The sequence below is a fragment of the Wyeomyia smithii genome, chromosome 3 (genome assembly GCF_029784165.1).
Source record: "Wyeomyia smithii strain HCP4-BCI-WySm-NY-G18 chromosome 3, ASM2978416v1, whole genome shotgun sequence".
In the NCBI taxonomy this organism is placed as follows: Eukaryota; Metazoa; Arthropoda; class Insecta; order Diptera; family Culicidae; genus Wyeomyia; species Wyeomyia smithii.
In genome coordinates this window covers 170,029,035-170,042,157 of record NC_073696.1, presented here as the reverse complement: position 1 = coordinate 170,042,157, position 13,123 = coordinate 170,029,035, and the positions used below count along the sequence as shown (strand labels likewise).

The 13,123-nt window shown below is 36.5% G+C and overlaps 1 protein-coding gene across 4 annotated transcripts in view; it reads left to right on the top strand.

Annotated features, from left to right (window-relative positions):
• The window catches only part of LOC129733014 (protocadherin Fat 1), a 63,309-nt gene that overhangs the window by 35,926 nt on the left and 14,260 nt on the right, over positions 1-13,123 (top strand). For all 4 annotated transcript variants that reach the window (XM_055694551.1, XM_055694550.1, XM_055694549.1 and 1 more), the window contains exons 2-3: positions 2,564-2,853; positions 8,951-9,063. In XM_055694551.1, coding sequence (XP_055550526.1) covers positions 2,564-2,853; positions 8,951-9,063 — 403 coding nt within the window. The remainder of the gene's footprint in view (positions 1-2,563; positions 2,854-8,950; positions 9,064-13,123) is intronic.

The following is a 13,123-nucleotide window of genomic DNA, read 5'->3' as shown; positions in this document are numbered from 1 at the left end:
TAGCTCTGAAATTAAAATCTTTGTGGTTTCCTGCGAATTCATCTGTATTTCTTTAATGGTATCATTGTTGAAAATTACATTTTTTGAGCTTTTTTCAAACTGTACTCACTTCTCCAAATTTAACGTAATTAACCCTCAACTAAGATTACTTTAAGTAAATTCAAAACTTTTTTTTGTTGTTTGGAAAGTTTTTTGATCAAATTTGATTGAGTTTTGACTGAGTTAGAAGAATTTTTCGAAAATATGAAAAATTGCACCGGGCTTGCATGGGTTAACTTTGACAGGTATGTGAATCGTGCAAAAGTTGCGTTTGAGGACACGTTAACATTGTCTAGTGTTGTAAGAGCAATATCTTTTGATTAGTATTTTTTATCACGGATTTTCAGGTGATCAATTTCACCCCACTGATCAATTTCACCCCATTCCACGGTACTATCAGTAAATATCAGTAATTTGCAAGCAAATTATCAACGCGACTACATTTCTTGTTGGCGTTGCTTTATTTAGCTGTACCTTTAGTTAAAGCAACCTTGGCTCGACATTGTTTTTCGTTGATGGTATTGCATAATTTTTCGAACTAATTTCTATTTTTAACAACGGCTTCTATCCTTAACATTCAAGTTCATTAAGGCAGACAATGTGTGCAGCAGGGGAAGCGAAAAATAAGCGAACTGGAAATATGATACAAATTCGGGAAAATATACCGCATCCCAACAGGACTTGATCCCGCAATCTCCCTGTCTCCAGCATGGAGATTTGACCAATTAAACTACGGGGGACGGTTCGCTTTTATTCGCTTCCCCTGCTGCACACATTGTCTGCCTTAATGAACTTGAATGTTAAGGATAGAAGCCGTTGTTAAAAATAGAAATTAGTTCGAAAAATTATGCAATACCATCAACGAAAAACAACTGACAGGCAGACAACTGCCTTAATGAACTTGAATGTTAACGGGTAAAAACCTATACATTCTCATATCTAGCTCTACTCAATACTGAATCACCTTTGCCGAAAGAGGTTTGCGTTAACGCCTCAATCCATTAGTTAGGGGATTCAATCCCGATCGAAGTGATATTTTTTATTGTATTGATTTTTTTTTTGTTACGACACTTTGTTACGCAATATTTAATTGAAAAAGCATTTAAGCGTTTATCGATACTTTTTACAATTGTTATTTCATCGATATTTTTTCAATGGAAAGTTGGGTAAAATAGCCCCCCTAAAAAATTTTATTAGTTGCGCCTATGTGAAAATTACATGACTGTAGAGATCTACTTCTCGTACAAAAAAAAAAATCAGACAATATCAGTAAGAGAAAAACTTTACTGATAGTTAATGATATTTTTTCTTGCTTAGAACTATCAGTAGTTACTGATAGTTTTCCCATCTCTAACTGTTAGTGTCAGTAGGATCGTAGCGCTAGCCCCGCAATTGTCCTGTATACTGAACAGTCGGCTGCGACGTCTGTGTATAAAAACAGAAGGTTAAGTTCCGAATCGGAAAGCAGCACCAAGGCTTTGCTTCGCTTTGTAGTTCGTAATCAAACGGCAAATACTGCAATAAATTAATACATTATTTTTGCATGTTTGCAGTGAAAATTGATCACCGAAAAAAAAAATTCAGTGAACTAATGAATTTAATGTCAGATAGTTTTTCTAAACGACTGAAGGTTTCTAAGCTACAATACTTTGAATGGTTTGAAGGAAAAACTAATGCCAAAATACATACGTCCTTTTAGAAAACTTCTCTTGAGTCAAAAAAATTGTTCACCCGCAGGAAATGCTCAAATAGATACGTGTGCAAAGTTTTATTCAAATCAAGAATAGTCGATTAGATTTGTTCGTATTTTCAGATCATTAGTCGTGGTTTTGCTCAAGCTACCAATTAGATTAGGCTACCAGGCTGCAATTAGTGTACAACTAGAGCTACGACAAATGTTTGGAAATCAACCGTTTTGATTAGGAATGTTACGGATATCCGCATCCGCATCTGTAACTGCGGAACATCCGCATGAAAATTGACATCCGCATTCGCATCCGCATCATACCATGTGGATGTTGAGGAAAAATATCGCTTCATAAAATTTTGTAGAAAAAATTTCATTGATTTATTTGCTGCTCGCTTGAATAACTTTTGCACTGGGACACGATCATGCGAAATAAGCAAAATAAAACTCGAGGGATGCTAGGGATATCCGCATCCGCAAATACGGAACATCCGCATGAAAATTAACATCCGCATCTACATCTGCATCCGTAATCACATATCCGCATCCTCATCCACATCTGCAGATGTCTGAAAAATCACATCCGTAACATCCCTGGTTTGGATATACAGTTGAAGCCCTCTATTACGACAACTTATATAGCGACAAATCTCTCTATAGCGACATTCTCAATGGTCATTTCTGCTTCATATTCAGAAAAATTATTCGTTTTATTGCGACATTTCTCTATAACGACGGTCCCTTGCGATGTTGCTATACAGCGATTCGACTGTACGTCATTTCAAATTGTTTTTCACTATTTCTATAGAGCTATGTCTAAATATAAGTATTTTTCAGCTCATATGCACCTTATAGATTCAAGATGCTATTTAGCAGAAGGAGGATCCGCAGAAAACTTTTTGGCTAGTGAAAACGCTACAGTTGGATCCGTTCTTGGGACATTGAGCGTCAATGGTGACCCGGCAGCTGATATTACATTATCCTTGCGTGAAAAAGATTCACCAGTTACGATATCAAACAATTCAAAGAATATTATATTAAACCAGCGTTTGGATAAGGAAGGGTTAGAAGGTCCATCATCAGTGTACGTGAACGTTATATGTCACAGAAAAAATAGCAATGACCCGGTAAGTAACAATCCCCTTTTTTTAAAAAAAGCTGTCTACATCAATTTCAGTCTTGAAATAGCGATTTTTTGAAACCAAATAAATTTTTAGTAAATAAAGGCGAACTTCGATATAAAATACCCCGGTTATAACGTACCTCTTTACCACAAAAGATCAAAATAATGGTCGCAGTAGTCCAAATCTTACAAAAAAACGTACCTCCGATATCACTCGATATAAGGTACATATGTTTATTATGTGACAAATAACTCCGAAATTAATATTGAAATTTCTATAAAACAATATCATTTGGGGAGTGTCCATAATTTGCGTTACACTTAGCGGAAGCGGAAGTTTGAAAAAACTGTTCAAAAAATTTTATGTTGCTGAAAAAATATGATGCATGATATATGCTTAATCCATGAAGAATCTGCAGATTTTGCAATCCTGAAGGACGAAGAAATTATTGGAAAAGCCGTAAGCAAATATTCATGGTTCTTATACAGTGCCTCCACAGTCATGGGTCAGCTACAATTATGGGTCACTTTTACTCAAATACGTCTATTCTCACGAAACAAAATAATTTTTATTAGTGGTATTTTTTCTATCTCACTTGTAACCTCATTTAAACGAATAAAATGATTTAAAGTTGAAAATGTCACTAAAAACTATAATTCTGCTCGGTGCAACATGTGAAGTGACCCATAATTGTAGTAATGTTACATTTTGCGGTGCACAATTGTGGGTCAGTCCATATTGTGGCAATTTTTATTACTATTACATGATAATGCATCAAGACTGAATAAAATAACTTGTTTACAAGCTTAATAAAACAACTTGCGTTTTGTTTTTTGACGATTTTATAGACTAAATGATTTTGAATGACAAAAGTGACCCATAATTGTGTCTTTTGCTATGTAAGTGAAATTTTTTTCCCAACCGATTTAAACGCATCAACTGCAGTGAAACTCATTGTTGATCGAAAGTACACATTGGAACACAGAGATAGATAGTAAAACATTCGTAGTTGATAATTTTTCCGATTTTATATCTATTTATGAACATTCAGATAACACGTTGACTGGCCCATAATTGTAGAGGGACTGTACATCGTACCAAAAAATATAACAACATATATAATTGACAAGTTGCTACTTTAAGAAATAGTTTCAATAAAAAATTGTATGTATGCAAATGAATGTTCAAATAAAAATTAGTAATAATAACAAAGCGGCTTGCATTTTTTTTTCCTTTCTGATTCCTTAGATGGCATACGTTTTGGAGACCAACTATCACATGAGGCTAAAAGTCTCCCTAAAAAGCCAAAAAACAAGTTGGTTCATACTTATAGTTGGTTTCTATTTCCAAGAAAACTATATGTAGACAAAAGAAAACTAAATAAAGTATTTAAAGCTATATTGCTGAAGATGTTTCATGATTCGATATAATGTACAATTCGATATAAAGTACATTTTCAAAATCGAAATGTACCTTATATCGAAGTTCACCTTTATAATACCATAATTGTATTCATTAAACTTCCAGAAATAACCTCACAGCTTGTCTCGAGGAACGACACTGGCCTAACAAGCCAGCCGTCTTATGTTCGCATTCTGGCTCGGGAGAGACTGTTGGTATCAATAGGATGGCAGTGCTAGCCCCGCAATTGTCCTGTATACTAATAGTTGTTTCAACATGTTATGCAATTTTCCTGATGTTAGAAAGAAAATTTTTGGGATAATTCCAGGTCTCGCCGTTTCTAAGACCTTTGGCGTTTAATAAATGTTTGGATTTTCACCTTTGCATTTTTGACCGTTCAAAAAAGGGAAACTCTGTCGCTTTTAAGCTCCACTTCTCTGAAGTTGAAAAATTTCTTCGAGAAGTCAAAATATTCGAATAATGAAAAAATGTTTCGTTTTCCACAATTTTGCGTTGTCACTTTCATCGAGAAGTCGAAACTTTTTAACTCTACCGCTAAAAAAAATTCGATGAGTTGAGCTGATTGATACCTTGTTCACACTATAGCGGATGTCATATGCCAGCGCTTCTCAACGTTTTTTTCTCCGCGTACCCCTTGGCGATATTTTTCATATCGATTGTACCCCCTGGTTTGAAATGTTCTCGCAGAGTGGGAGAGAGTAGTGGTAAATCATGTGGTGGTAGTTTAGTTAAGGTTGCAAATTAAACTATGGTTTATTTGATTGCTACAGTCGTGTTTTAAGAGCAAGATTGAACAACAAAATAAGTATTATAAAGAAAAATTGCTTTGTCCGCCATTACTGATTTTTTTCGCGTACCCCCTGAAGGCTTTCGAGTACTCCCAGAGGTACGCGTACCCTCAGGTTGAGAACCGCTGTCATATGCTATCGCGTAACTCGATTTCAGAATTCAAAGGGTAAGCATGTATAAAACGGTATCCCCTCCTCTTCCCCCGGGGTTTAACGCCCCAGTCCATTTATTCGGAAACATGCGAAAAATAAGATATGAGACTATTGGGTATCCGTAGCGGTTCATGGAACCAACCTCCTGTGCAGTGTTGCCACATTTTCATCTGTACTGGGAGCTGTAAATATCTTTTTCATCTGTACTGTTTCTGGGAAAAATCTGTACCAAAATCTGTAGCACTGGCCCAAAGTTTTTATTTTTTATATTTATACAGTTTCAAAGTGAATTGTTTAGAGAAAACTGGGACTGCGTTGACTCAGTTAATGTCAATTCCAAACTATTAGCTCGATTGTCAATCAAACTTTTGCACACTTAAGAATGGGGCTCGGTAATGCATATTACCGAGCCATGGCGGTTCAATCCCCTTCAGTCAAAAAACAATGAAACCCATAATTCAGTAACACTACCGATATTTCGGATATTTGCCAACATTTTTGTTTGGTTAAATCGGTTAAATTTACGAAAAAATGTAACAACTGCCGTTTTTTAACCGAGTTGTGCCATTTTCGGCAGCAAATTACCGAGATTTGGCAGTAAATTCTAAATGCGTGGATTGCAAGATTGCATTCATTGTATCGTTGCAGAGTCGGCCAAAAAGTTTTGTCTAATCCTTTCTAACCGTCTAAAAAATCTGTACTGATCTCGAAATCTGTAATCTGACGGGAAAACTGTACCGAAAAAACCGAGAAAATCTGTACATTTCCAGATGAATCTGTACAGTTGGCAACAGTGGTCCCCAGTGCCGTTCACGTCCAATTTCGGGCTGTATCCCAACAACGATATCTGAATTAGATTACCACTGGTGGGGTCCAACTCACTCGCCTTGACGGTCGACCAGCAATGATTTTCTCTCAACACGGAGCGTTACTCGGTGTGGGGAACTTTGGTGATTGGGGGAAGAACTAATCACGTGGAAGCATCTGCTTTCTTTCATCGTCGCTTACGTTGGGTGATGAATGCGATGCCAATTGGCTGGCATTGCTAGCCAATTACTGAATGCATGAAATCATTTCGTCTATGTTTTTGAAGTCTGCGTTAGGGAAATATACCAATCGTATGAAAAATGTATGTGGATCAAACTTTTCCGCAATTTTCACGGAGTAATAAAAAACGTTAACTAAAATTATCATGTTATACAAATCTTGTATATTTTAGCTTTTCAACGGTATATTACCTATTGAAATCGGAACAGTTGTTTGAGCGCTATTAGCATTTAAAATCTTCCATACCGCCAACCAATAACGTTACATGTTCAATCCAGTTTTCACAGAATGTACCTTAGTATAGTGAAGAAAGACGTAGTCCCACGTGAAAATTAATATTTTTTTAAAGTTGCATAATGTAAACTAAACATTGATGGTTGTTCGAGCATGAAGAAATAAAAACTTAAAAAGGTGTAAATTTCTAAGAAAAAATACTAATAAAGAAATTTCAGGAAAAAACATAGTGTTTTAAAATTTAAAATGGAAGACCAAAAACAACTTTTTCTTTTGCGTTTCAAGTTGAATTCGATATTGTTATCGATTTTGTCATGCGAATATTTAATTTTGATTTCTTGAAAAGTTCAACAGAAATTAAAAAAACTGTTTTCTCTTGAACGGGTTTTCCAAGACATGTTGTGTACAAAAACCCTTCAATTTGAAAAATGATAACTTAAGATCATTTTTCTGTTTTTCAAGTTACTCTTTTAGGTTTTGAAGTCAAATTTTGGTCCCTTTCTTCAAGTTTTAATTTTTGAAGTCACTTTTTGGTACCATTTCTCGAAATTTTGGTCACTGATCTCACTTATTTTGACTAGCTTGCCCATTTTCAGCGCTGCATGCGAAAACGTTGGAGATGCTATGAGGCTAAGATGGGATGCTACTTTGATGTATGAGCAAATCGAAATGCTGGAAAAGTTGTGAATCTGTGTCATAAGTTTTGTTTCCTGAATAATCAATTCAATCAAAATATTCTAAGTGTAAGGTTCAGTAGTTTATTGTTCACCCCTAACTTCCCATGACTCTTTTCAACGACTTGAACAAAAAAAACTTTTACATGAAGAGTGCTGTTAGTTTTGCAACCCAGTTAGCGTTTTTGACAATCGGAAATTTCTTGAGATCAGGCGGGAAAAAATCGGGAAAAATGCAAAATAAAAGCAGTGCATTACTGGCAGGGATGTCATGTAGAAAACCTCATGCAGTTTTCGACGAGTTTTCTACGTAGAACACCTCTGGTAGAATACCTAAGCAAAAACGAGTATTCTACGAAAATCTGCAAAGAGATTTGTGTGGTGAATTACATGAGAGTTTCTTTATCATTGCTTGTTTCGCCATAAACACAAGTAGCCCGGAAAAACACTTTCTTGCTTCTTCGTGTTTCTTTTTTTTTGTTATATAAATTCTCCCGTTACTTAAATACACCTAATTAGCGCAGCGAATGGTATGAGTCATAATACTGTGAATTTTCGGGTGTTGGAGAGTTTTCTATTTACAAGAGGTTTTCTACCGTAGAGAACGTTGAATACAGTTTTCTACGTAGATTACTTACGAGTCCCGAAAAATCGCGTGGAATACCATCCGTGATTACCAGCTAAATAGCGTATCTAATTGCATGAAAGATTTTTTATTAGTGATAAACATATGTACAATATTGACAATGTTCCTTGGGGGGCGTAATATACCTGTTTACTCTACGTCTAGTTTTTACGCGAAACTTGGTGTATGACATCAGATATCAAGATTGGCAATATCACATGATATCCGCTGTAGTGTGAAAGGATTATGAAAAAATACCTGCCTTATAACAGTAAATCGCTGCTATCTCTGCGCGTGAGGTGATATTCTCTCTCAGTCATAACAATAACCCTCTCAGGGCAGTGTGTAGTTCAACAAGGTGCGTTATGGAATGGGCGTCACGGGGGTGATTACAATATTTGACTTTATGTTTCATTCTTGAAACGTGTGGAAACACCGAAAATGCTGCAATTAGCTCCTGAACTTTTTTGATTGTTGTAAAATGAGGTGAATTGTAGTAGCAACATGAATTTCGTATTTCAATTTATTGCTGTAATGTACATAACTCTTTATAACAACAAAATTTGCTGCTTGGGCAATCAACGTATTCGTCTGATTTAGCTTTGTGTGAGTTTTGGTTTTGGTGAACTCAAAAGACTCCGGTGACATCATTTTGAGTCTCGGGTTCGAGTTGTCGAAAGACCATGAAGGGGTATGAGGGGTTATAAGAGTATATCTCGTGGCCTTTGTTTTGTTCTGACTATCATGTTTCATTATTGTTATCAAATATCATTCGACCCTCACAATATACAATATTTTCTTAGAAAAACAATGCATTCATAAGCGATTTACCATTAGAGAAGTGTATAGGCAAGAAATGTTTTTAAGACGGTCCCTTATATAGAATTCAGCGTGAAGAAAAAAAAACGTAATTTTACGGCTATAAAACCTTTTGCTTGAACAAAATTATTATGCATGTAGTAGTAAATTATTATTATATGTAGTAACATATGGAATTATAAACTATTTATATCTTAGTGTAGCTGAACAAATCTTCATTTGATAGGGTAGGATGTAGTTATCATTTTCGGCATATTTTTCTTTCACATTATTGAGTTTTTTAAAAAGTAAAATAGGCTTAAAATAAAAAAAAGCTGTATTATACAAAATATTTACAGAGTTTCCTCATACCCGTAAATATTCATGTTACCGATGAAAATGATAACTCACCAAAATGGATCGGTGCTCCATATTCAATTAATATATCAGAAACTACAGCAATTGGAACAAGGTATGTATTACAGTATTATTCATGAGGTATGTATATATATATATATAATTTTGTTTAAGGAGTAAATGTAGTAATGAAGATAGAAAATCAAATTAACTGAAAATATGATTGTAGAAACTACGAAAAATATAGTTCAGCAGGTGGGACTCGAACCCACAACTTCCAATCTCCGGTCAGATGTGTTTCCGTTACACCAATGGTGGCCAATTCAGTTTGAAATTTTACCGCTAAATGGCGCTAGTGGGCACACAATTTGTCGTATTTTGAACTTAACTAATCTCACAATTCCGACCTGCTAGAAAGTTGCGGTGTTCAGCAAACTTGTTCAGGAGGCTAAAGGCGCTATGCGGCGCTAAGGTGCATGCAGTTCTTCGTATCTAGACTTCAATTTATCGCGCAATTATTACTACCCAGAAAGTTGCGGTCTCCGGCTAGTGCCACCAGTTCTGGTCAAGCATGTCGAAACACAGTATAAAGCCGCATGTGTGTTGCAAACTATTCCATCGATTCTATTTTCATTAAAATTCAGTGTCAACAAAAACACCAGGACACTGGGTTCATGAAACACGACTTCGACAACTTCGGCAACCATCAGGGCGAATGTTTTTGACTTCGCGTTATTTCGGGTATCTGCTCGTTGGATGAGATTGTCATGCGCCTTCTCGAACGCGCCATGTACCGAAGTCACAACCACTTGGCTTGCATGTAAGCCGATGGCGTTGCGTGTTCGGTCTTCAGCTTGCAGCGGAAAGTAATACGAAATGGCTTTTGTGGTGTTCGAATCCTTAAACATCGGATTAGAGGCATGTCTACTGCAATTGTTTGCAGCCGAGGTAATCGATTTAGTCGCGATATCCTCAATGTTCCCCATTGTAAAACATTGTTGCGTTCTGAATGTTGGTGATCAAACTGTCAACATACCAACACAGTCGCATGCTACATGTTGTAACCTCCTCGAATGAAGGCACTTCTTTAGAATAAACACACACAAGGCTACAAGGCTACATATATATATATTTCTAGTTATTTATTTATTTATTTATATATATTAGGGTGGCACAAAGTAATCGGAACAGAGACATTAGCAATCGACTTCTGAATAATTTAAGATTGTTTGGAGCCCCAAATGGAACAAATAAATGTTAGCTTCGGTTTTGGCTTTGTGCTATAAATTGCCTGCCAGTGGAATGTCTTCGTATTTTCGACACGATGCACACTGGGGCCAGCGAGCGAGAAACAAAACCTGTCTCCTCCTTTCTGCTTGAGAACGAGACAAATGCTACGCTTCTCAAATCTTTTGCACACATGCTCTCGAGATACTCTTTCTTCTTCATGTACTCGCAGGAGTAGCTGCTGCTTCTGCACTGGCACGCAAAAAACTCTTTTGTCTTGCTACTCAGCGACTGTGAAAGAGTACGCGAGATCCTGATTGCGAACACGCGAGCAGGAGTACTCGACTAAAATTGCTCGACTAGGAGAAGTGCTTGAAAAAACAGGCTTCGAAACGAAAACGCTTTTTTCAACTACCCAGTTTTGCTTGTACTATCCAGTGTCTGTAAAGTATCGCATACTGGAACGTGTAGGGTATCGAACTGCTTGGTAAGTTTTTTACAACAGTCTAATGTAAAATCAGCCGACGCAAACCACTACGTAAGTAGTCTGTTATCCTATCTGACATATTTTTTTTGTCCCTCCGCAACCATCGCAATGCATCATGAAGAAATTGTCTTCGGCTGGATGGCTCGCGAGTAGGGGAGTACAGTAGGCGCGCTTGTGTGTATATGATCTCGGGAGAGAATGCGAGCAAGGAAGATAGCGAAAAAAAACGAGTAATAGCTTGAATGGAGAGTATTCCAGTATGTGATATCGGTAGCAACGAGAACCTCACTTGCGGTATTGCATGTTGTTTATAGGTGAGACTAACAACACTGACTGGGGCTGATTATGAATTTTGATCGACAAAACCCCATAACTTCTCAAATTCAAGTTATAAAATATTGATGTCTTCGAAAAAGTTGTTCGATTGATTGTGATCTACATTTTAACAAAGCATATTGGGTCTAGATCAGTTTATACTGATCTAGATCACTTGGTTTCGAAAAAATATGACAAATAATTTTGGATAACATTCACCTGCTCCGCCCCGTTAATGATTTATGGAAGTTAAACGTAGCTAAAGTTTAGAAATTTATAAACACCACTCATTTACGCTCCTCAACAAAGACCACCCTTAATGGTTATTCAATCTTTTTCCCTAGACATGGTACGGTATACAACCGACGGCATAATTCACTACCTAACTTCAATTAGGGGGTTAATTTTATAATTACCTATTACAAATAAAAACAGGGATTTCGCTTTGCTCTTTACCAGTCCACATAAGCACTGATGGCAAATATAAGTGTTGAATCACACTATCCGTACTATAGAGGAAATGACTGCCCGCGATGCCGTGAGTGCCGAGCAAAGCCAGTTGGCGCGCTTCGGTCGAAACAATTAGACATTATCTGCGCTTCCCGCCTAAGCTGGTCATTGTTTGCGACCAGCTATAAAGGACTTCTGAGCATCCTAATATTTGTTATAGGAACGAATGACCGCCACGGTTAAAATCCCCTAAAAAAAAACAATAATATTTGTTAGTCGATAAGCGTACGGCGGCAGCGCCGTCAGTTTGTGAATAGTCGTATACGTATAAGTTATATTTGAAATACGTATCTGTACGAACCAGTTATATTTTCAATATTAACTTCTCGAATTTGTAGTAGAGTTCAATGGAAATATATAATTCTTTTTTTTTTTATTTCGTATATCATTCTACTAAGACGCTCAAGAAAATATTTTCAAACTTTTTAAGGTCATGATTTAGAGGCCTTAAGTGTTAAGCGAAAATAATAAAGCTGATCGATTTACCATTTTGCACATCATGTCAAAACTTTTAATTATTTCAACTAGAAATCTACCTATTTATTGGAATGCAATTTCTAATTTCTTAAATTCAAGTTACAGAGGTTTGATGTTTTCAGGAAAATTGCCAGGCTGGATTTTTTGTACAGTGAAGTATTTTTTACGCGATGGACACGTACCATGCAAAAAAACCGCGTTATTTGGAAAAAAAGACGTAAGATAAACCGCGTTATTTGGAAAAACGTCGTAAGCAAATCGTGTAAAAAAAAAACATGTAAAAATGTAACTGTGTATAAAATACCCTACTATGGTCTGTTACCGTTACTGTTACTTACTGTAACTGTTTTACACGAACAATCGTGCTACAAAAAACGTGTAAAAATAAAATCGTCGTTAAAAAAGCCGTGTATAATGAAACCTGTGGAAAACAATACCGTGTACCTAAAAACAATATCGCACGCTTAGGCTTGGGGCTAATAGCGGTTTCGATCAACTATATTAGTTGAGAGAATTCGTTATCGATATTGCTTTTGGCACATTTTTGCATGTGTAGGATAAGTACAACAATACACCGTGCCCCAGTGCTGAGTCAAAAAAAATTCCAGCTCGAAAAGATCCTCGACTCGATCGGGAATCGAACCCGATATTACAACCGTGTGGGAGAGCTAGCAGAACCACGGGGACCATACCGTGTACCTTACTGTACATTTATGTACAACATATAATGCTCTAGGTTACTATTTGATCTAGATCTCTTAGTTCTGAAATCGAATTTCTTTTTACTACTCAAGTCAACTCTGAGCGATTTGGTGTCCTTGGATTAGTTGGTAGGATCGTTTTGTTGTTTGGATAGTGGTTCATCGCCATGCATAAAATGATTCAAGTCACTTTTTCACACACATACACATACCCATTCTTATCGTATTGATCATGATTCATTGGATTTGAATAGATTACAGAATCGTTTATTCATCATCAACGTGAATTAGTGTGGGACCATACTTAAATGACGTAGTATTAATGGGGGGAGGGGGACATCATAGTTTTATGACAAGCTGTGACTAGAGGGGGGGAAGGAATTTGATTAAAATCGACGTAGCATTTATTTTGAAAGGCCGATTTTTTACAGGGAAAATGTATACTAAAAATACTCTAG